The 24,113-nt window shown below is 48.3% G+C and overlaps 1 protein-coding gene, 1 long non-coding RNA gene and 1 pseudogene across 17 annotated transcripts; 1 reads left to right on the forward strand and 2 right to left on the reverse strand.

Annotated features, from left to right (window-relative positions):
- Positions 1-10,127: 10,127 nt before the first annotated feature.
- LOC309647124 lies at positions 10,128-17,113 on the reverse strand. The gene is made up of 3 exons (XR_014255826.1): positions 17,000-17,113; positions 12,878-13,033; positions 10,128-10,755 (listed from the first exon to the last, which is right to left on the reverse strand). It is a non-coding gene; the product is annotated as an uncharacterized lncRNA (long non-coding RNA).
- On the reverse strand, positions 10,762-12,111 carry LOC309640281 (hypoxanthine-guanine phosphoribosyltransferase pseudogene; annotated as a pseudogene). The gene is made up of 3 exons: positions 12,088-12,111; positions 11,587-11,968; positions 10,762-11,213 (listed from the first exon to the last, which is right to left on the reverse strand). The product of its transcript is annotated as a hypoxanthine-guanine phosphoribosyltransferase pseudogene (transcript).
- On the forward strand, positions 17,007-21,194 carry LOC309647057 (type III endosome membrane protein TEMP). Of its 15 annotated transcripts, none has more exons than XM_082434004.1 (5): positions 17,007-17,372; positions 17,803-17,829; positions 18,790-18,853; positions 19,675-19,791; positions 19,938-21,194. In XM_082434004.1, exons 4-5 carry the CDS (start codon positions 19,773-19,775, stop codon positions 20,258-20,260), a joined length of 342 nt encoding a protein of 113 aa, XP_082290130.1. In that variant the 5' UTR covers positions 17,007-17,372; positions 17,803-17,829; positions 18,790-18,853; positions 19,675-19,772; the 3' UTR covers positions 20,261-21,194. The 15 variants fall into 15 exon arrangements, with proteins under 15 accessions (XP_082290130.1, XP_082290131.1, XP_082290134.1 ...); XM_082434009.1 differs by lacking the exon at positions 18,790-18,853 and adding an exon at positions 18,680-18,757 and having other exon boundaries at positions 17,008-17,372; XM_082434002.1 differs by lacking the exon at positions 18,790-18,853 and adding an exon at positions 18,680-18,757 and having other exon boundaries at positions 17,370-17,465.
- Positions 21,195-24,113: the final 2,919 nt, after the last annotated feature.

Consider the following 24,113-nt stretch of genomic DNA (forward strand, 5'->3'; position numbering starts at 1 on the left):
GGGTGAGACCTGGTGCCAGGTTAGGGGACTGGTTTGGGAGTCCAAACCCTCCTTTTGGGGCTGGGACATCTTCCCAGAGTCTGTTCCCGGGTGAAAGCAGGACTCTCTTTTGGACTCACCAGGCTCTAATTCACTGTGTGGGGGAAGCTGGGCCCCTGCAGCCTAACTGAGCTGGTTTAGCCCTGCGGCTCATCTGAAAATCCCTGAAAAGTCCCCGGAGAGACATTGACTCCAGGTGTAGTTTGAAAAACAGATCAGGGAAGACCCCCAGGCCCACGCTGTAGGCCCCTGGACACCCCGTTCCTAGGTGTGAGTCTGGGAAGAGCTTTCTGTGGACAAGACTCGGGTGGGAGTGAGGGTGGTGGATGCCTTCTTAGTCTTCAACTCATCTTGGTGCCAAGACCTTTGACTCTGGCGTGAGGAAGCAGCTGGGAAATACTGCGGCAGTTTGTCTGGCAGGGTTGTAGTCAGAACTTACCCCTTGGTTCTGGGAAAACCTGGTGGGCCTAACGTCATTTTGTATGTATACATAGAGCACTTGGGCAGCATCTGATCTAGAAAATGACAGGTGTTTGCTCTGTGACACTATAGCATGACAAAGACTACAGGCCCATCTGGCCTCCCCACTTTCAACTGGGAAACAAAACCCAGTAGTAGTGATCTGTAGATAAGCACAATGCACATCTTGCAGAGTTTGTATATAAGGGTTTATATTATAAAACAATGTCCTATAAGTGTAAAAGTATATTTTTACACGTGTTGAGATTATGTTGCAAGTAACTTAAGTAGCATCTGTTTACAAACAGCATGTCACAAATGAACTATCACCACACCAACTAATTTTGAGTGGGTTGTGTATACATCTGGCTACTGCAATAGGAATACTTAAACCATAATGCATTTCTCAAAGTCTCAGTCATTGGAAATTTACAGACCAAGAATAACGTTAATGCAGATATGCAGTTCTACACATTGTGAGGTCAACCCTCAAATCCAAAACAAAGCTGATAATGATAGAGCTAAAGGTAATTTATTTTTTAAAAAAGTAAGAATAGCAGCATGACTAACTCCACACAAGGCTGATAATTCACTGCTCTGTAAGACGCCTTCCTGCAAATAGTGGGAATTCCAGCTCTTGGCACATACAGGAGTTTTGCCAGGTCGCCAGGGGTTCAGGGCAGCCAGGCCTCCTAGAGGAACTCTGAAGCAGAGATTTTTAGTAGTCTTCATGCCATTTTACTTTCCAAATGCCAGATTTTAGTCACCTTCAATTAGAATGTTGCTAGTAAGAAGCCTGCTGTTGGACCTGAAAAGGAAAGGTAATGAAATTAGTTATCATTTGCCCATAACAACTGAAAAAGGACATGTGATTTTGCAACTGTCCAAGACTCATGGGGGCAGCCTCGTGCTCCACTGTGGGGCTGTGGAGCTAAAGAGGTCTGTGTTTGCTCGATGGTATCAACTGATACTGAAGATGGTTGTGTATTTTTCATAGCTAATCTGTAGCTTTGGGGCTGCTGCTTTTGGAGACGCAGTCTGTCGCGGTCCCTTTGGGCTGCCATAACAAAAGACTGGGTGATTTATAAACAACAAACACTTATTTCGCACAGTTTTGGAGGGTAGAAGTCCAAGATCAGGGTGCCAGCATGGTCTGGTGAGGACCCTATTCCAGGTCTCAGGTCCTCATAGGGCCGAAGGGCGTTTGTTTTGCAGGGAATTTTTATATTACAGGCATCCCTCAGAGATACTGTGGGTTCCGTTCGAGACCACAATAAACTGAATAATGCAGTAAAGCGAGATACAATTTTTTGGTTTCCCAGTGCATATAAAAGTTAGGTTTACACTATACTGTAGTCTGTTAAGTGTGCAATAGCATTATGTCTAGAAAACACAATGTATATGCCTTAATTAAAAAATACTTTATTGCTAAAAAATGCTAACAATTTTCTGAGCCTTCAGCGAGTTGTAATCTTGTTGCGGGTGGAGGGTCTTGCCTCGATGTTGTTGGCTGCCGACTGGTCAGGGTGGTGGTCGCTGAACCTTGGGGTGGCCGTGGCAGTTTCTTAAAATAAGACAATGACGTCTGCATCAATTAACTCTTTCTTTCCCTTGAACACTTAGAGGCCGTTGTAGAGTTATTAATTGGTCTGATTTCAATATTGTTGTGTCTCAGGGAAACCCAAGGAGAGGAGGAGAGACAGGAGACTGGCCGGTCAGTGGAGCAGTCAGAACACACAACATTTATCGATTAAGTTCGCCATCTTAGATAGGCGCAGTTCGAGGTGCCCCCAAATAATTACAATAGTAACATCAAAGATCGCTGATCACAGATCACCATAACAAATATAATAATAATGAAAATGTTTGAAATGTGAGAATTACCAAAATGTGGCACAGAGACATGAAGTGAGCAAATGGTGTTGGAAAAGTGGCACCGATAGACTTGCTTCATGCAGGGTTACCACACACCTTCAACCTGTAAAAAATGCAATATCTGAGAAGCATGATAAAGCAAAGCATGATAAAATGAGGTATGCCTGTAATTTCACCCTCATGATTTAATTATCCCAAAAGCCTACACCTCCTAATACCATCACATTGGGCATTCGGATTTCTACGTATGAATGTTGGGCGGGGGGGTAGGGATAAACATTCAGACCATAGAGTAGTCCTTATCTAGGAGCAGGTTAATGAGACCAAGGTTTTTAGCCCTTGTCTCTATGTAACAGTTGTCAGACTAGCGCTGGGCCGCTGGCCACATTTTGTGTAGCATTAGTCTAATGGGGTAACAGACAAAGAGGGTTGGGGGATAGATGGCTGAAGTCAAAACCGAGGTCTGAATTTGAGAGTCACAGGTATCCCCCACTTTTTCTCTTTTATGAGAGACCTGCCTTAGTACCTGTTTTTGCTGACCAAAAGAAATCCGAGGAGGATTCACGATTTTATGAAAAAAGGTGAAAAGCGAAAATAGCATTCAGCGTTTGTTTTGCAGGGAATTTTTATAAAGGGAGCTTGCACCCTGAGCAGCTAGAGTGGTAGACTGTCAAGCTCCTTCCCTGGAAACTATACTCAGCATCTCAGCATCAAGCCCCCAGAGCTCTGAACTGCGTTTGTGAGCATCTGTGCTTAATCTCGATTTATTTTGTGCACCTGTTAGCGAGATGCGTCCTAAGGTAATTGCTTCTTGGCTTTATGCCATTTCAGCTTAAAGGTTTCACAGGAACACTCTATTTTCCGATAGTGGGGAGACCTGTAGAGCATTTCTGGGTTATGGCAGAGTCTATGGGGTCGCTATGGGAGTGGCAAGGAGGTGAAGGCCGCAGGAGACAAGGAAGTCCAACAGGGGTTTGGAAGGGTCATCTGTAAGGATATGCTCCTTTTCCCCCTTATCATTCAGAACACACTGTATCTTTACATAGATGCAGGCATTATTTATCTACATAGGCATTTATTTATCTACATAAATTAATCAGAATTCTTCTGAAAGGGAGATATGTCCCCCTTCTCTATCACTTATCTATCTAGTCAATTATTTGTTTTATAACACCATGTACTCATGGATATTTATTTCATACTTTGGGTTATAATCCAATACTACTTTCTTTATTTTGTTGCTCAATTGTTCCAGCTTTGGCTGTTGGTAGTGCTTTCAGTTGGCTCCTGTGTTCCTTTGACATTTTCCCACCAATGTAGGGTTTTTTATTGTTGTTGTTGTTATTTGTTTGTTCTTTACCACTTCCTTACTTCCTGACTCTAACAAGATGCTCCAGGCTCATGTTGCGTGTTTCCTGCTCCAGTCCTAGAATGAGCCATCTCTCCGAGGAGCCCTGTTTTGTTTTGTTTTTTTAATTTTATTTGAGAATGATATTAGAAACCAAAATCTGGGTGCCAAGTGTGCTTACTGCTACTGGGGTATTATTGCTTCTAGGCCCTCTCAGCGGATAGAGCAAAGAAATATGTGTTTATACCAACTCGTGCATATATACATATCTATAAATATTTCTATATATAGCAATTTGTATTTATAGTAAACTAAACATCAGTTCATAAGGATGTCCCCAACTCTAATCCATTACCACATGGGGCAGGAGCAGTGCTTTTTATCTAAGACCCATCCTCTCCCTGACCAAACACAACATTCATCCCTATTATTTAATTTTTTAAAAGCATATTTTTAGAAATGAATCATATCTGATAGTGAGAGCTTATCCATAGTTAGAACTAAATGTACATTATGAAAGTGATAAAAGATTAACACATGATTATCAGTAAATTCACCTCAAGTATCAGATTTCTAAAAACGCTACTTAAAAGAGTTTTCTCCTGGTAAGAATAGCCAGGAAAACTCTGAAATAGAAGATCAATGAAGGGTGTTCCAGTCCTATCAGAAAGTAAAATGTAGTAGATTGTATTTTCCCCAATTGGCCACAGTATTTTCTCCCATTCCACCTGTTTTTCTTACAATGTGACCTTGATATTTGTCCCACTGAGAGATGGGGTCATTTCTCCTCTCCTTGGGTTTGGATGAGATTGACCCACTTGTAATAAAATGATTGCAGAGAATATGATGCTGCCGGGGTCAGAAAGATAAGGCAGCTTCTAGTTTGTGTTTGGAAGCATTTGCACTATAACTCTAGCTGCCATGTAAACAGTCTGTCTTCTCTGAAGCCACCATGCTGTGAGGAAGCGTGAACTAGCTCACACAGAGAGACCACATGAAGAAACCTTGAAGCTGCATGGTGAGAAAGGGACGCCTGACCAGCACCCAGTTGCTCCAGCTCCTCCCCTCCGACACTTCCAGTTCTGGTTACTTTCTGATAACCGAACGAGCCCGAACCACCCAGCCAACACTTTCCCAAATTCCTGACCTACAGAGACTGTGAGATATAATAAAACAATTGTTGTTTTGAATGACTAAGTTTTGGGGTGATTTATTTCACATCAATATTTTCCAAGACATAAAACATATTCTATATAAAGTCTCAATAATTAAACAATGTGTTACCGGCATACAAATAGACCAATAGAAGAGAAAATCCAGAAATGGACCCAAATACAAACAGGAAACTAGTATGCATAAAAAGTGGCATTTTGAATCAGTGGGAAAAGTTGTTTCTTTTTAATAAATGACGTTGCAACAACAGGTAACTGTCTGAAAAAATAAAGTTGGATCTATACTTTACATAATATATCAAAATAAACTCCAAATGGGTCTAAGATTTAAACATAAAAAAATAAGGGCTTCCTTGGTGGCGCAGTGGTTGAGAATCTGCCTGCCAATGCAGGGGACACGGGTTCAAGCCCTGGTCTGGGAAGATCCCACATGCCGCGGAGCAACTAGGTCCGTGAGCCACAACTACTGAGCCTGCGCGTCTGGAGCCTGTGCTCCGCAACAGGAGAGGCCGCGATAGTGAGAGGCCCGCGCACCGCGATGAAGAGTGGACCCCGCTCGCCGCAACTAGAGAAGGCCCTCGCACAGAAACGAAGACCCAACACAGCCAAAAATAAATAAGTTAATTACTTAATAAAAAAAAAAAAACTTGATGTGCTTAAAAATAGCTTTAAAAAAAAAAAAAACCCACAAAAGAACCAGAAGAAAACATGGGTAAATTCTCTTATAACTTTGGATTGGGTTACCTTTCTAACTAAGCTTTAAAATCCACAGACCTTAAAAGAAAAGATTAATCAAATTTACTAAATATAAAAGAAACTGAAAGGCAAAAATAAGAGACAAATGTCAAAAATATTTGTAACTCATCATTACAGATTAGAAATCAATAAGGACACATAAAATCCAGTATATGAATGCGCAAAGATTATGAAAAAGATAACACGTTAGCACACAATTTCGTGATTATGAAAGTTTATAGAGGGCTTCCCTGGTGGAGCAGTGGTTAAGAATCTGCCTAGGGGACACTGGTTCGAGCCCTGGTCCGGGTAGACCCCACATGCCGCGGAGCAACTAAGCCCGTGCGCCACAACTACTGAGCCTGTGCTCTAGAGCCCACGAGCCACAAGTACTGAGCCCGCGTGCCACAACTACTGAAGTCCGTGTTCTCCTGAGAGAACTCAGGAGCATGAATGTCTGGTTGTGGTATTAAGTACTGTTTTGGAGGGAGTGCTCAGTGGCAAACCCGTCAAAACATAATTTTCTTGATTATTCTTTTATTTTAGGAGAGTAAAGGCCCATTGCCTGTGGTCACCCCAGTGGGCTGGGTTCACCTTTATCCAGTGACCCTCACGTTTAAGAGGGACAGAAAAGCTGGTTTCTCCAAGCTGCATTAGCCTCCCTTAACAGGTGGCTCAGACAACAAACTGATTTATAACCATTCCATGGTCTTAGCTTGCAGGTAAATATTTGTGGAAACATTTGATAGGCTCTTTTGAAAATACCCATGAATTCGATTTAATGTTATATGTAGACAAATTCCACTGTCTTCTTGCAGAAATGGTGGTGGAATTGAGACCCATCTGGGTGAAATTGTTATGCAGATTACACACACACACAAAAAAACTGCTTGTGAAATTTAGAGCTGGGTGAACAGAGGGGAAGAAAATTAGTCTCTGCAAGCTGCCCCTCAAAATTGACACCAGGACTTCTCTGGTGGCACAGTGGTTAAGAATCCACCTGCCAATGTAGGGGACACGGGTTTGAGCCCTGGTCCGGGAAGATCCCACATGCCGCGGAGCAACTAAGCCCGCGAGCCACAACTACTGAAGCCCGCGTGCCTAGAGCCCGTGCTCCGCAACAAGAGAAGCCACCGAAATGAGAAGCCTGCGCACCGCAACGAAGATTAGCCCCTGCTCGCCACAACTAGAGAAAGCCTGTGTGCAGCAACGAAGACCCAACGCAGCCAAAAATAAAAATAAATAAATAAATATATATTAAAAAAAAAAAAATTGACACCACGGCCATCTAAATAAGGTTGCTAACTTGGTCCTCTTCTAAATAACAGAGAGACTCCTCCCAAGGAAACTTGCCTGACAAGCGTGGGTTACCTGGGTGTCCATGCAATTATTTTTCAAAATAAACAGAGTGGGAGTTCCATCTTTGCTTCTTGGATTTAAGTCAAGCTATTACATATAAACTGTGTAACGTCAGTATGTGAAGCTGAATGCTGCTTTGTTTTCCTCAGTGATTTTAAAGGAAATGGGTAGTTCCAATATGCCCCCCACCCTATTACATTCCTAAAGCATGCCCCTGTGTCTTGGCTCCTAGAATATTTTGAAAAATATTTAAGATATTTCTTTGTTATGTGCAACCCCAAATGCCGGTGTCTGTCTATTCCATAAGTGCTTTAACTCTCTCTATTGTTCATCACAATTGCTTTTTGAAGCCCCAAGTAAAATGTTGCCCAAAAAACATTAAGAAATTTTCTTTTTTTGAAATAAGCAACACATTAACCCAATTCCCAAGTCCTGTCTTTGCTTGAAAAAGGTTGATCAGCAAAGAAAAAAAAAAAAAGAAAAAGTAATTGTTTTCAGGTTTGTTTGTCTTTTTTAAGGTAAATAGGTGGTAACAATTGTACTTTCACTTCACTTCAGCAACAACTAAAGCCATATTGTCAATTCAAAAACAGTTTTTGCTGTTCTTCCAGGAAATAACTCTATAGTGAGAGGAAGTTTGTCAGCAAATGCTTTTGGAACATCAGGCTGGGGCTGGATTCCTGAAGTTAGCAAGTGAGGGAGCGTGTGTGTTTGCATTCTGGGCTGAAAAGATGTGCCAGGTGTTTGTGACAAGCTGTGATGAGGACTGTAGATTACTTGGAATCCATTGTGTTCTTTTCCCTTGTTGGAAAAAGAAAGCTTCTGAAAACAAGCCCTTATTTAAAGGAAGCCGCAGTTAATCCAACAAGGCTTGGATGAAGTCCCTTTTATACAAACTGCTTGACAAAGGCCATTTGGCCCCGAGGAACCCTGTGAGGCCAGAAGCTGGTATCAACACCCCAAAGAGGGTTCAGATAGTTCAAAGCTCAGGACCTTCTTAAAGCATAACAGACTTTTATCGACCTTGGTTAGAATGAAATTACCCGGTACTGCAAGCAGAGGTCTTACATAGAACGCCAACAAACCCCCATTAGAATGACTAACAGTTACTGAACATTTACAGGTGTCAGGAAAAGGTACTGACACCTCCTCATGGGCTCCCCACCTCTTGAGGCAGGTTTCATTGTGATTATCCCCATTTTACAGATGAGGAAACTGATGCTTCCTAAGGGTGTTAAGTGGTGGAGCTCAGCTTTGACCCCCAGACAATTGGATCCACAACCAGAGAGCTTAACTCTGCATTGGGCCTGCTAAATGGTCCTGCCTAGATAGCAAGCAGGGTAAAAGTCTTTTCCAGCATTCACAGGGGGTGGCTACCATCTGCATGTGTCACCTCCAGAGTCTTACAAATGATTTAAAAAAGCCAACCCTTATGTACTCAGAAAGCATTAGAGGTTTTATTCCAGAAAAATAATTTGCTCATCTCTGTGCTGTGTCATGATTGAGTGGGGGCCATTTAAAAGGCAAGCGTGGGCCGGCAGAGATGGGCAGGCATGAATTTTCAGGGCGTCTTGCCTTTAAGGTACACCAGGTCCTTGCTTCACCCCCAGATCACTCTGAAATCCTAGAACCACTAGCACCTGACACAAATGACTCATTGTCCTTGGCCTCAAAAAACAGCAAGCCTACTTAGAATACAAAGCACATTTTATGGGAGTAAACTGCCACCACCGGCCATAGACACACCTTCCTTCCTGCAGGATCCGTATCCTGGCTGAAGAGCGGGGATGGCTTCCTGGCTGCTCAATCTCACTTCAAATGTTATTTGAGGATAAGGAGTAGTGATGACGCAAGCCCATTAGCTCTCATGATTCATTCACCAATGTCATAGGGATGTCCCACCCTTTTCTTAACCCTTTGTCCCTGAAGGCATGTTGGTGCTCCATCCTTGCCCACACCCTGAGGAAGGGACGCTTGTTCTGATTGGGGCATCGGAGTGGGTGTGTGTGCCATAGCACGCAGGAGTGGGCTTCCTGTTCCCGTGGGAAGAAATGCCTTTTCCCAGGCATGAGTGGTACTGGCCACGAGAGGATTTCCACTCAGGAATGCTCCAACACTCCTGGGGTCTCAGGTGGGACCTACTTTCCTCCTTTCCAGACCCCAGGAGAAAATGAGAATGTGGAAGAGATGACTATTCCCATTGCAGGGAACCCAGGGAGGCAGGGCTGGGAGGGGCAGCCTGCTGGGGCCACTCTGTCCAGCTGTTCTGCCACCTCTGGCCACTGGCCTGGGCGTGACATCCCTCGGGAGAGGGTATGGTCATCCTCTGCCAGGTCTGCTGAGTTCTGTTCCTCTCAGATCCAGTTACCCAAGAGATAACTGACCACAGGGTGCCACAGATGGCTACCTCATCACACTGGGCACCTGTGCTGTCCAATTATAAATCTGGTGTGGCAAGTTGGAGCTGGTAGCTTGGGAGGAAGTTGTCCCGTGAACCTGGATGTTGGATGTGAACCATCTGAGGTAATTATACTGGAGTTTCAGGGTGCTTTGACTGGGATAGAGGAGGTTTAGCAAGCTCTCCCTCAGGGCTTTGCAGAATACCATGGCCCCAGACAGGCTGGTCTGCCTTGAGCAAGTTAGGAAACCGTAGAAGCTGTGATGTCTAAGCGTTTCCCTAGTTTCAGGTGTAGGTCTGGGAAGCGCCACTGGGAAGATATCCTTTGACCTTACTTCAGTGATGACCAGGTCAGAGAGCTTGTTTTCACCAAGTCTCAAGCCCAGTCCACGCTGGGACTACGTCAGGCATGCTCTGAACGCTGGGGCATGTCCAGGAGGTCAGCGTTGGCAGAACAGGAGCAGGGAACAGCCAGTCTCCAGGGAAGATGGGGGTTGAATGAAGGAGGAAGAGGGCAGGATGGCGCTACCTCCACCGCTGGGAGGCTGGACGCGACTGGGAGCAGGAAATGGGCAGCCACCCCTCAGAGGCTTGCAAAGAAGAGGTGCTCCACCTAATCAAAGGGGTACCTGTTTACAATAGAATAGAGGTTCCTGCACACACAGTGTGCAGGAACTGGTGTGTTAACACCAGTTCTTAACCCCAAGAGAGCAAGTGAGACCCCTGGAATTCCAACCATTCATTCGTTCGACAAGTTTTTATTGAGCCCTTACTCCCTGCCAAGCCTGTGAGCATACTTGTGACTGGGTGTGCAAATGCATTTTGTTTTTCTCATCAGCTGCTTTTTTTTTTCTTTTAAAGAGACAGCCTTTATTTTAAGGATTTTACATTGAAGACTCAAAAAAGTGGCAGGTTTTTGGAACTTACCGATCTGTATTTAAAAGGAACTGTTGACAAAGATTCACAGGAAATAATCTGAACCAGTGGGAAAATACAGTTAATACTACTGAAACCTACTAAAATAATTCCAGGACATATGGTTTATCGAACATAATGATACCTCTAAATGCTGTCACTGATATGAAACTGATTGCTTCTTACTTTTCTAAGCACACAGTGGTATAATGAACAATATTCAATCACTTCTGTTCTTTCCTGAATATATAAAAATTAAAATACCAATTTAAAAATTAATATATTCTTTGCTTTAAATGTTTCTTACAGATACAATTTCAATATTTTCATTCAATAGTGATGTGGTTTAAGGGATTTTTCATTCACGAGTCAAACAACAATCTACCGAAAAGGAACTGATAGTCTATAGGCTCATCGTGCAAATAAAGAGTTCAGGAATGCAGCAACTGACGTTTCTAAAATACAAAACAGACAAAATTCTTAGAAGATACATACAATAAGCTCAACTAAGCAGCTGGCCACAGAACTAGAACATTTGATAATTTTACTGGTGATTTCAATAGGACTCCAGATGTTTCTAAACTCAACTTGAACTCTCATCTTAGGCTTTGTATTTTGCTTTTCTAGTTTCACTGATGACACAAACATGATTCAAATCCCTGAAGTATTCATTATAGTCAAGGGCATATCCTACAACAAACTTGCTTGGAATTTCAAATGCAACAAAGTCTGGTCTATATCCAACACTTTGAGGGGTCCTTTTCACCAGCAAACTTGCAACCTTGACCATCTTTGGATTATGCTGTTCGACCAAGGGAAGCAAGGTTTGCATTGTTTTGTCAGTGTCAATGATATCTTCAACAATCAAGATATTCTTTCCAGTCAAAGTTGAGAGATCATCTCCACCAATTACCTTTTTAAAAAAATTATTTATTTATTTATTTATTTATTTGGCTGCGTTGGGTTTTCGCTGCTGCACGCGGGCTTTCTCTAGTTGCAGCGAGCGGGAGCTACTCTTTGTTATGGTGGGTGGGCTTCTCATTGCGGTGGCTTCTCTTGTTGCGGAGCACAGGCTCTAGGCGCTTGGGCCTCAGTAGTTGTGGCATGCGGGCTTAGTAGTTGTGGCTCGTGGGCTCTAGAGCGCAGGCTCAGTAGTTGTGGCGCACGGGCTTAGTTGCTCTGTGGCATGTGGGATCTTCCCGGACCAGGGCTCAAACCCGTGTGCCCTGCACTGGCAGGGGAATTCTTAACCACTGTGCCACCAGGGAAGTCTCTCCACCAATTACTTTTATGTCACCTGTTGACTGGTCATTACAGTAGCTCTTCAGTCTGATAATCTATCGTCATAGGAATGGATCTATCGCTATTTCTGTTCAGTGCTTTGATGTAATCCAGCAGGTCAGCAAAGAATTTATAGCCCCCCTTGAGCACACAAAGGGCCAGGATGTGATGGCCTCCCATCTCCTCTATCACATCTCGAGCAAGCCGTTCAGTCCTGTCCATAATTAGTCCATGAGGAATAAACACCTTTTCCAAATCCTCAGCATAATGATTAGGTATACAAAATAAATCCAGGTCATAAACTGGTTCATTATCACTAATCACGACGGTGGGGCTGCAGGTCACCCTAACGGAGCTGGCTGGTGTGTGGGCTGAGGGCAGTCGGGGCTCTCATCAGCTTCTTAAAGGGGACGCAACTACCCCAAGGCTAAGAGCCCTGGGTCTGCCACAGGGAGGGGTTGGGTGAGGTGGAGGAGGAAGTAGGTGCAGGCTGGGGACCAGGACACCTCGTTCTTTTGCTTGCTCAGCATTCATTCCTGGTTCTTCTAGTAGCAGCACCCCAAGTCTCCTCTGGGAAATATAAGCAAATCTTTGAAAAGCAGTGATTGCTATCTGTCACTTCAAATGATTGTGAGGAATGGAACACCTTGATAGTGTTACTCATAGGAGCAGTGGGGATGTATCTGGAAACGTGCTGGACCTAGAGGCAGAAGACCTGGGATCAAATTCTGCCTAGAGGCAGAAGACCTGGGTTCAAATTCTGCCTCTGCCATGTACTCATAGAGCTGTTAGCACATAATCATTGGACCTCTGATTCAGCAGGTTGAGTTGATATGTTTCAGGTAATAGTAAAACCACCACTGGTCTGTAAACCCTACCTCAGGACCACTCCATGGTTCATGTCCTAGGGCTTGTCTGTATCCCCTGGGTAACCTCCATTTCTGTATGCCGTCATCTGCCCACCACCTTCTATGTTTTCAACTTTCTCTAGTATGTCAGTAATCACTCCTAAAATCTATCAATCTTACCACTTTTTCAGGTTTCCTCACCCCTCCCCGACCCCATCCTCACTTCCCTCTTTACCTGGCCTGATTGTCTGGGCCATCATGTCAACCACTGCCTTGCCTACAGCTCAGCCCTCTTGCCCCTCTCTGGCTTTATCAGACTTGCCTGGCAAGGCCCCAATCCTGATTAAATTCCAGGCTCCATCTTCTCCCCACCTGCACACTTGGAGTGGCTGGAAAACAAAACATTCAGCCACCCTTACTGATATCACTTTAAATTCATGCCGCTCACCTCAAGGGGGTCCTGATGCTGCCTGGCAAGCCTACCACACTCCATTCTCTCTCCAAAGCCCCAGGATGATGAACTCACACCTTCTCTTCTCTCCTTGAACCCCAGCACCCGCTCCCCACTCTTCACTCTCAGCTGATGACACTGCTTCCTATTTCTCTGGAAAGACAGAAGCCATGGGAAGAAAACTCCTTAAGGTTCATATCACTCACCTGACCCCCCTCCTTCCTCAGAGGGAACCTCCCTGCTCCTGCTCAAGGCCAGCCCTCCACCTGTGTGCTCAACCCCACACCCCTCGATGCCATTAAGGACTTCCCACCCCCACTGTTCCTGCTCTCTTCCTTCTGCATCATCAGTTTCCTCCCTCTCCTGGATTATTCTGACCAGCATACACACGTGGTCTAAAAGCTCCTAGCCTTGAAAAAATCCTTCCTTAATCCCACACTCGCCTCCCATGTCGGCCCCATTTCTCAGCTTCTTTTATAGTAAAATTCCTTGAAGGCATTGTTTCCACTTCCTCTGCTCCCATACCCATGCATCGCTCGGTTGGGCCTTTGTCCCTGACAAATCAGTGACATTGTCCTTGTCAAGGTCACCAGTGACGGCTACACGGCCAAATTCAATGTCAATTTTCAGTTCGTGTTGTCTTAGTTGACCTAGCCTCAGCATTTGGCGTAGCTGGTGAAGCCCTTGCCCTTGAAGCGCTTTCTTCTCTGACCTCCAGGGCACCTCCCTCGCCTGTCTGCCTCTCACCACGCAGGCCGCTCCCCAGTCTCTTTTCCTGCTTCTCCTCCACTCCCTGACCTCTGCTGCCCGAGTGCTCCAGGGCTCAGCCCTCAGCCCTCTTCTCTTTCTGCACTTCTCTTTGGGGCCTCACCTAGATGACCAGCTTTAAAAAACCATCCACTTTTTACTGGTTCCTCAATTTATATTTCTAGCCCTTACCTTCTGCTGCCTTCAGGCTAGTTTATGCTATTGCCTACTTAGTACGTTACTCGGATGAATCACGGGCATCTCACAAGTAACATGTCCAAAACTGAGGTACAGATTGCCTTTCCAAAGCTGTCCCCTCCGCAGTCTCCCACAACTCCATCCTTCTAGTTGCTCAGGTCAAATCTTTGGAGTTATTCTTGCTCCCTTTCTTTTTCTCAAACCCCATATCCAGTCAGCAAATCGTGTTGACTTCACCTTCAAAGTACATCAAGAATCTGAGCACTTCTCCCCGTTTCTGCCTGACCACCCTGATGCCACATTCCCCTTCTCTGGGATGATAGCAACGGCTCCCTAACTGGCCGCCCCACTTCTGCTTTGGCCTCTTCTAGTCCATTCTTCACACAGAAGCCGAAGAAGGCCAGTCCTTTGGTCCCCGACTCCGATCATCGGTGGCTTCCCATCATCTCACGGAGGGAAGGAGCCAGTGCAGCACCACCTGAGCTGGCTCTGGACAGGCCTCTCGTGCAGCTCCTCCCATCTCTCCCCACTTACTGAGCCCCATCCAGCCGGCCTCCTTTCTGTTGCTTGAACAAGCCATGCTCTTGCTTCTCCATCTTTGTTCCCTCTTTCTGGAATGTTCTTCTCCCAGGTATTGGCATGGTTGCTCACTCACTCTTATTCAGATCTCAGCTCAAACATCCCCCCTTCAGCGAGTCTCCCCCTTTTCTGACTAACTAATATAAAATAGCAGCCCCGGGACTTCCCTGGTGCTCCAGTGGATAAGACTCTGCACTCCCAATGCAGGGGTCCCAGGTTCGATCCCTGGTTGGGGAACTAGATCCTGCATGCATGCTGCAACTAAGAGCCCACATGCTGCAACTAAGAAGTCCGCATGCCGCAACTAAAGATGCTGCATGCCGCAATGAAGATCCCGGGTGCTGCAACTAAGACCCAGCACAGCCAAAATAAATAATAAATAAATAAATATTTTAAAAAAAGACTGTCACCCATAGAAGTCACAGCTATTAAAAAAGAAAAAAATAGCAGCCCCTTCCACAGCTCCATCACTCAAAGCTATTTTACTTTCTTCATAGCACTAACCATTATCTGAAATGATCATATTTATTTCTTTACTTGTGTATTGTCAATCTTCACCACCAGAATGAAAGCTGTATGGCGGCAGGAACTCTCCCCAGCAGCTAGCACAGAGCCTACCACGTGGTTGCCAGGGCTGCCATAGAAGGTTGTGAAGGTTGTTCACTGCACCAGAGCTCCTGGCTGATGGGCCGGTGGGTGCCAGTATCCAGCCTGCTCTCTGCTCTCCATGCTGTGGGGCATCTAGCAGGTGGCCTTTTGCTATTTTGCAATGCTTGCCATGTGGGCTGGCTGTGGCTCTGTGGTGGGCATTTAGTAAGTATTCATTGAATAAATGGCTGACTAATGGATGGGTAGACCTCTACTTGTTTTCTTCTGTGGGACTTCACTCAAATTACCTTCTCATGGCCTCATTTTATTCATCTGTTAAGGAAATAATTAACATCTATCTCATAGTACAGTCAGGAGGATTAAATGAAATAATTCATTAAAAAGCTGGCCCAAATCTGATTACATTTGTAGGACATATCCAGAATAGGCAAATCCATAGAGACAGAGAGCAGATTAGAGGTTGCTGGAGGCTGGGGAGGGGGAAATGAGGAGTGATTGCTGAATGAGTAGGGAGAATCCTTTTGGTGTGAAGAAAATGTTTTAGAACTACATAGAGTGGTGGTTGCACAACATTCTGACGGTACTAAATGCCACTAAATTGTGCACTGAAATTGACTGATGTGGTGAATTTTTTGTTATGTGAACTAGGTTATGCTATGTGAATACCTCAATTAAAACAACAACAACAAAACCACCTGGCACAGTGCCCAGGACATGGTAGGTGTTCAATGAATATCTTTTGAACCCTGTGATTTCCTTTTGCTTCAAAATCAAACCAAAACCCTAAAATTCCTAGGCTCTTCACTGCCCCATCCAGGATAATCTCCACTTTCCTTTCATTTATTTCAGGAGTATTTCGTGTTGTCATTTTAGATATTAGGGATTTGAAGGAGAAAAAGACAGACACAGACCTTACCTCCAGAGTTTACAGGCTCATAGGGCACTCTGACAAGTAAAGAGAAAATCACAATGCTGTGTGGTCAGGGCTATGGGGGAGAAGGGCCAGGGTCTTCAGGGGGCACAGAGCGGGGAGGAGGGATCCAGACTAGGGTGCATCTAGATAAAGAGGACCTAAGCTGGGGCCCATGTGATGGGAGGAACAGTCAGCCAGGTGGGAGGTGGGAATGTGGGGGGAGAGGATGAAGGTTAAGGTTGGAGGAAAGCAGGGGTCCCAGGAAGAGCGCATGCAAAGCCTGGGAGATGAGAGCATGGTGGGTTCTAGGAATAGGGAACAGTTTTGTGTGACTGCAGCAGAGAGTGTGAGGTGTAGGTGGGAGAGTTAGGAAGGGGCCATTGGCGGTAGGAGCTCAGACTCGGAGCCAAGATCTTCAAGGTCCTGCATGAACTGACCTCCACTTTCCAGCCACAGTTCTACCGTGCCCCACTTGCAAGCCCTGGCAGCAGCCGTTGCTCCGCTGTGCCCTGCGGGTTCCTGTGAACTCCTGTGCCAGCATGGCTTAGCTCATGGAACCCTTCCTCCCTTAGATATTTATTGAGAGCCTGCCCTGCGGCAGGTGCTGGGAACCCAGAGACTGTCAAACTTGTTTCCACCCTGGGAGAGCTCCCCTGCTAGTCTAGTTGGGGAGGCAGCACAGGAAGAATCAATTACAAGATCGTGAAAGCAATGCTGTGACAGACGGTGCTCTGGGGATGGAGGAGGCGGGGCTTGCCAGGTGGAGGCGGGGCTTGCTGGGCTAGACGGAGGGCTCTGGGAACGTGACTCCATGAGGGTCTGAAAGGACAAGGAGGCACTCGGCCTGGGGAAGAGGAGTAAGGCAAAAGGTAGAGGTTCAGAGCCTAGCTTTGTGGGGTCACAGGATCCTTGAGATCCAGATAGAGGCTTGTACCCTGTCCAGGTAAACACACATACACACAATAACCCCCCAAGGGCACATACACACTCCCCAAAAGGCCTCTGAACTCACACTCCCTGTTGACCTCCACACACACACACACACACACACACACAGAGACACGCTTACATACACTTTTGCAGGCAGTTTTGCGTCTTCTTGGTCCCTCTGGCTTTGCCTGGAGAATGCCTACCCCCCTCCCCTCTGGTTCCAGCCGGCCGCCTTCACAGGCCGTCCCTCTTCAACTCTGGACTTCGTACCTGTCACCGGAAATTCACTTGTTTATCGGGGCCGCCAGCTTGAGCTGCTGCCTGCTGAAGACTGCCCCCTCCCTGGATCCCAGCGGCACTAACCCCGCAACCGCCCCCGCCCCCGGCACTGGTGAGGGCTGCGCCAGAAGGTTCTCCGCAATTCTTGGGAAGATGTAGCATTAGTCCTCCCTATTGGAGGCTCTGCTCTCCGCCCTCACCTGCGGCTTCGGCCCCGCCTGGCTGCTGCGTCCGCAGGTGAGTCAAGCTGCAGTTCTGGCCCGCCCACCTGGCCGGGTCCTGCCGGCTCTAACTGGAAGCTCCTCCGCGGACAGTGCACAGTTCCTACAGGTGGGGAGCAGAGGGAAAGACACTGGGGGGCCTGGGATGGGGAACCCACAGATCCCCGAGGGCTCCTGGGAGCAGGAAAGGAGCTACAAATCAGGGTGGGGTGCGTGTTTGTCGGTGGAAGAAATGTGACCAGAAGGGGTGGGGTGGCAGCCTGAGGGTGTGTGTGTGTGTGTGTGTGTGTGTGTGTGTGTGTGTGTGTGTGTGTGTGTGTGTCCTTGGGAAGAATTCACAGGGACAGGGCAGGAAGGAAAGGAGTAGGAGTAAAATCTTAAAAATGTCAGGTTGAATTCAGCTCATTTCAATTTAACAAAATCCTTTCTGTTTTTTTTTTTTTTAGGACCCAATGCCTAGTGCCGGGCTCGTGGTAGGCACCCAATGAATGTTTGCTGATGAATGGATGAGTGAATGATTTACTCCTCCTTTCTAATGACCCCCCACCTACCCTCCCCCCATATTCACTCATCTCACAAACATGTGCGGAGCGGCTGACTGCTAAGCTCTCTGCCAGCGCCAGGGCGCACGCTATTCAGCCCAGCCCCTGACCAGGGAGCTGCCCATCTAGTGACTGGCCAGGGCAGTGAAGGGGGTGATGAGGGGGGCCCTGGGACAACCTCACAGGCAGGTATGGTCTGATTTGGCCTTGAGGGATGAGGGACTCAAAAAACTGAGGAGGGGGCGGCTGAGAAACAAGAGGGCAAGGCAGGGTGTGTGTGTGAGTGTGTGTGTGTGTTTGTGTGTGTGTGAGTGTGTGTGTGTGTTTGTGTGTGTGTGTGTGTAGGTGTGTGTGTGTGTAGCACGGGGAGGGAACTGGGGGCTGTGTGCTGGATTGCGTGCTGGATTGCGAGGCCTTGAAGGATGTGCTGAGGAATCTGCACGCAGCCTTGCGGGCCTGGGGAGCTTGGGCAGGATTTTTAAGCAGGGGAGTAATGGGGTCAGATTTGAGCCATAGGCCCATCACTCTGAGGAATGGATGAGAGGTGAGGAGAGACCAGTTAGGAGGTTATTGCAAGAGTTGAGGTACAAGATGAAGGTGGCTTGGACTGGGGCAGTGGCGGCGGGGCGCAGAGGAGGGGCATAGGCATTCTAGGGATATTGAGAGGAAGAACTCATGGGGCTTGGTGACAATGTGGAGTTGAGGAGGGAGGGCATCATGACAGTATTGATATTAAAGAGTATGGCCGGGTACTCCCCTAAACTAGGTGCTTCTCTCTTAGGTGCTTTCCTAGCCTGGACACTCCTCCCAGGTCCTCCTCTGATTCAGATACCTCCAGCCCCAGCTGTTCCTCCTCCAGGTACTTCTGTAACCCAGATGCTCTTCCTGTAGGTACTCCCCAGAATCAGGTGCAGCTCCCCCAGACACTCCTCTGGCCCAGATGCTCTTCCTCCAGGTATCCTGAGCCTATATGACCTTCCTCCAGATATTCCCTTAATTCAGATGCTCGTCCTTCTCTAGATCCTTCCCAGCCCTAGTGATTCTCAGCCAGATTTTTTCCTGATCCAGTTGACTTACATTTGGCTACTGCTAGAATACAGCTCGCCACCCCCTGGGGCAGAGGTGAAAGGACAAGGAATGTGCCTGAAGGGCTGAGGGTAGCGGTGGTGGGTGTGGACGCAGGGCTTCTGACTCAGGAGCAGAGGGGCCAGGCTGTGTCTGGAGCTTCCTGTTCTGGGTGGAGCCCAGCACCGCCCTCCATGCGTGGTCTCCACTTTGCCCATTACCTCCCAGCAGTTGCTGTGTCCAACCCCTGGAAGCCAGGCCTGCCTCTGCCCCACCTACCATCCTCAGCTTACCAAGCAGGGGAGCAGCCTGGGCTCTGGGCCCTGGCATCAGAGACCTGGGTTCAAGTCCTGGGACTTTGGCTAAGTTAATTCACCTTTCTGGGCCTCAGAGTCCTCACCTGGAGAGTGGGGATAATGTTTATGCCCACATTACAAGGTTCTGTAAGCCAAGTCAACGTTGCCTGTTGACTGAATCATAAGTTGTGCTCAGTAAATTCCAGCATTGAGTTATTTTTCCAGCCACTTCCGGGTGTTCCCTTACAAACAGCCAATTTCCGTGGCTCGGCTTGTTTTTCTCCTGCGGGCAACTGGTTATGGTCAATTGTCCAGTCTCCGGAGTTTGTGCAGCGCCCTCACACAGCTGTGAGTGTGGCCTGGAACATGCGCCCTGTGGCCATCCCTGACATCCAAACGTATGTGTCTGTTCCAGGACTCTGTGCCCTGCGGCTGCCTGGCGTCTGGGAGTCTCCTTAGAGCCAGGGCTCTTCTGGCAGCGGCTGAGGCTCACCAGTGTCTTCTGGCCCCTCAATGAGTGAGGCAAACCGAAGTGAGTGACAGTGGGAGGGAGGCTGAGGAGGGGATTGGGTACCCCTTAGATGCTGAGGTTGGGGGGAGGAACTTGCCCCACTCCTCTCAGTTTCACCAGGGAGCCAATCCGGGGCCCCATCCCTAACACTGTCCCTTTCTCTGCAGCCACTGGGGGGCCCTCGGAGCTCCCCACAGCATCCACCGTATCCCCTGGACTGGGCAGCGGGGCCCGGGCATGGCCTGTGCTGGTAGGGGTCGTGCTGGGGGCTGTGGTCCTTTCTCTCCTCATCGCACTTGCTGCCAAATGCCACCTCTGCCGCAAATACCGTGCCAGCTACCAGCACCGCCCGCTGTCTGGGAGAGGGAAAGGGGTCCGCCCCGAGGTGGGTGAAGATGAGGATGACGATGGCTTCATCGAGGACAATTACATTCACCCTGGGGTTGGTGGGCTGGGGACGGAGGGAAGTAGGGACCACTTCTCCCTCTGAGCCCTCATCTTCGGACCCGCCCCCCCCATGCCTGACAGCTTAAGGTCAGCAGATACTTTGTGGGAACCGCAAGCCTCAGGGACTTGGTGGCTAGGGCTTAAGGGCTGACCAGGGGTAGATCAATCCTCCCTTCCTTGACACTAGCCACCAAAGTGACCATGACCCTCTCTTGCTCAGTAACCCTCAATGGCTCCCTCCTGTTCTTGGGATAAAGCCTACCAAGGCCCTGGCTATGAAATCAGGCCTCTGTCAGCCTTTGGTTTCCTTTCCTGCCTTTCCCTACTTTACTCCCTACTTAACCAATTATTTGTTATTCCTCCCGCACCTACCATGCTGTTTCTCCATGGACCTTTGCTCACCCTCTTCCCTTGTCTCCCTGCCCTTCTCTTCTCCCAAGTCCTTTATGACGGTGATGAGAATCCCTGGCCAGTAGACCCCATGGGGCCTGCCTACCTGCCAGCATTTCAAATGTGCCCAGGTGATAACATCTTAGCAGGTGAAAATCATTGTGCCAAGTTTCTTAGGGAGATTTTTTTCCTATCAATCAAGTGGTAATCTAAATAGTTATATTATGTTTTTCACAGATACTAATAAATCTATTTTCATTTTAAATAAAAATAGGAAGAAGTCACTCATTTTTTATTTTCCTGAACTGAAACTTGTGCATAAACATGTCCCTTGTCGCTCAAAGCCATGACAGTGCTCGGACATCCCCTCCCTGGGACACCTTCCCAGAGCCCCTCCCTTCCTTAACACCTGTGAGTTTCCCTACCAGTCTCTTACGACGTTTAATTTTAATCTTTATTACAATTTGCACTAACCCCTTACCGGGCTAGACTGTGAATTCTATGAGGCCACAGTCTGCGCCTTCTTCTGTGTCCTCAGAGTCTCTCACACGGCAGATGCTAAATAAATATTTGTTGACTTTGTTGAATTCCCGTGGAGTCTACTGTGGAAGACTTTATCAAGAACCTTGGCAGAGAGGAGAAGGACAGAGTCATGGTTGCTGGGGGGGAGTTTGGGGCAAGGGAGGCAGTTTCAAGACGGCAGAGTCTTGAGTTAAGCTTCTTTGGTTGCAAGCAATGGAAAGGAGTTTTGGGGGTGAATTAAAGGGACAACTGACTCAGGAGGGCAGGAAGCAGGTGGTCCCAGCCGCCTGAGGTCAGGCATGGGACCTCTAGTGCTTTGTCATTTATGGGCACTTATGAGGCTCCATGCCTGGGACTTCCAAACTCTTGATTCTGGGTCTCCAGTATTCAGGTGCTAGAATCTGATTGGCCCAGCTTGAGTCAAGGATCTACTACTGCGGTGCTTCCCTGGTGGCACAGTGGTTGAGAATCCACCTGCCAATGCAGGGGACACGGGTTCCAGCCTTGGTCCGGGAAGATCCCACATGCCGCAGGGCAACTAAGCCCCTGCGCCACAACTACTGAGCCTGCGCGCCACGGCTGCTGAAGCCCGTGCGCCTGGAGCCCGTGCTCCACAAGAGAGGCCACTGCAATGAGAAGCCCGCGCACTGCAACCAGAGACAAGCCCACGTGCAGCAACAAAGACCCAACGCAGCCAAAAAAAAAAAAAGAAAAGTATCTACTACTGACCAGTTCTGTCAGTCAGTTCTGTCCCAGTTCTGACCAGTGGGGGCAGGCTCCTGTAGTCCACTTGTGATTTGGGGAGCCCACCTGTTTGTTCCAGGTCAGTCCCAGCCAGAAAAGGGGAAGTCGTCGGGAACCTGGCAGCCACTCACATGTGTCCACCGGATGCAGTGTTAGCCTTTGAGGAAAGAGCCAGCAGAGAAAGAAAGTGAGGGCTGACTAATATAGGGGGGTGCTTGAGGAAAAGGCAGGAGGTCAAGGAGGGTTGCAGTGTAGGGTCCAGGGGGCCCGCGCCAGTGATGAAGCTGAAGAGGGGGATGCCGTGCGTGGGGATGGATTGCAGGGGAGAGATGCAGACATGACTAAGGTGTGGTACAGGGAACAGAGAGATTCCAGAGGTGTGACAGAGGCAGGGTCACATCTGGAAGGGATGGGGGCAGATGGGAGGGGTGGTTGACAGAACTTTTGGCTGCTGGACGTGGGGAGGAGGGAATCAGCGAAGCCACCCTGGTTTCTGACTGGCTGGCTGGGCACTTGAGGAAGAGCAGGTTTCGGGGGAGTGAGGGTTCCATGCCGGACATGGGATTTCCGGGGGAGAGATGCCTGGGGTAGCTGGATTCACAGGGCGAAGGCCGGTCTGTAGATGTGGGCTTGGGAATCATTGACAATAGGGTCCCTGAGTCCCCAGGAGTGAATCAGATCACCAGGGAGAGGGCGGGGTAGCGGAGGCACTGAGGACTGAGCAGGGAAACACTGGCAGAGGAGGGTTCGTCCGCAGAGGAGGATGTGGCAGGAGAGCTTGGCGAGAAGCCGCCAGGGAGGAGGGGAGCCCAACCCCAGCCATTGTTCCTCAGTCCCGAGACAGCTGCCCCCCTCGCAGGCCCGGGAAGGCCCTGTGTGGGCCCCAGCCCGAGACCCCGGAGAGGAGGCTGAGTAGCAGAGCGTGTCCTGGCCTCCGGGGAAGGAGCTGCTGGGAACCCAGGTGGGTCTGTCCTCTGCCCTCATGCGTTCCCAAGGTCCACCCGGAGGGGCTGCCCTGCCTGCAGTTCGGGGCTAGGAAAGAGCTCGGCTGTCCCCATTTTCACATCTTCTTGGGGACTTGAGTCAGAACCTCTGAGGGATCCAGGAGGAGGTAAGGGCGCAACCCCAGATTAGAAGTCACTTTTCTGAGCCCAGCACCAAGAAGGGTTGGCAGGGAAGGCTTCCTCTCAGAACCTGCTGTGGGTGGCAGGAAACTTGGACCCCGAGAGCGGCCCTGCTGGATTCCCCTGAGGAATGGTTCCCACTGAGCTCTGCATGCCTGGCCCCAGGCACGAAGAGGGAGCACCACCTGGGTCCACAGGTTCAAAGGCCCGGGGATGCTGGAACTGCTGGGAGGCCTGGCACTCAGCCAGGCCTCCCTCTGGTCTGCCCTCCTCTGGCTTCAGACCCTAATCCCAGCCCATCTCTGCCCCCGGCCCTGCACCCTGTCCTTACCCCTCAGCAGCTGGCATCACCTTCTTTTCCCAGGGAGCCCCAACCCAGACCTGACTGCAGAGGACAGCCTAGCTTCCTGGCTGCCTCATCCTGCTGCCCCCAGAGTAAGGCCACATCCATTGTCCTTGTGTGGAGGCCAAAGACAGGGGTCACACAAGCCACGGACATGAAGTTGAAGAAGCCCAGCGGAGCAGTAAACTGAGTTGAGAGCACAGACTATCTGGATTCAAATCCCAGTTCTGCCATCTACCTGCTGTGTGACCTTGGGCAAGTTACTTACCCCCTCAGCGCTCCAATTTCTTCTCAGTAAAATGAGGATCATAATAGTACTTGCCTCACACAATTTTAGAAGGATTGAATGAGTGACGTGTAAAGTAGAACGGAGCAAGCATCTGCAAGTATTAGCCATATCTGTATGGGCACCGCCAGGGCAATTGCTCCCCAGGACAGGTGATCAGTCTTAATCCTGAAGGAGGAGCTCGCCATGCCTCCTCCTCCTCACTCTCTCCAGGCTGGGATTTGAACTTCTCTGTTTCCCAGGACTCAGGTCAGAAGATCCAGTTCAGAACAGCAAAGGACTTGAATTAGAAGTTCTGATGCTGTAGAATATAAAAATAACGACAACAATAACAATAATAATACTGATGTGTTAGCACTTCCTGACAACCGCCCTGCTAGGCAGGCACCCCATTTTATAGACTGAGAAGTTGAGGCTTAAACAAGTTAACTGCAGCGTGCCTGCTTCACTCAGCAATAACGCCCTAATCTCACGTCTAAGTCATGAT

Source organism: Balaenoptera physalus, assembly GCF_965194825.1.
Source record: "Balaenoptera physalus genome assembly, chromosome: 1".
Taxonomy (NCBI): Eukaryota; Metazoa; Chordata; class Mammalia; order Artiodactyla; family Balaenopteridae; genus Balaenoptera; species Balaenoptera physalus.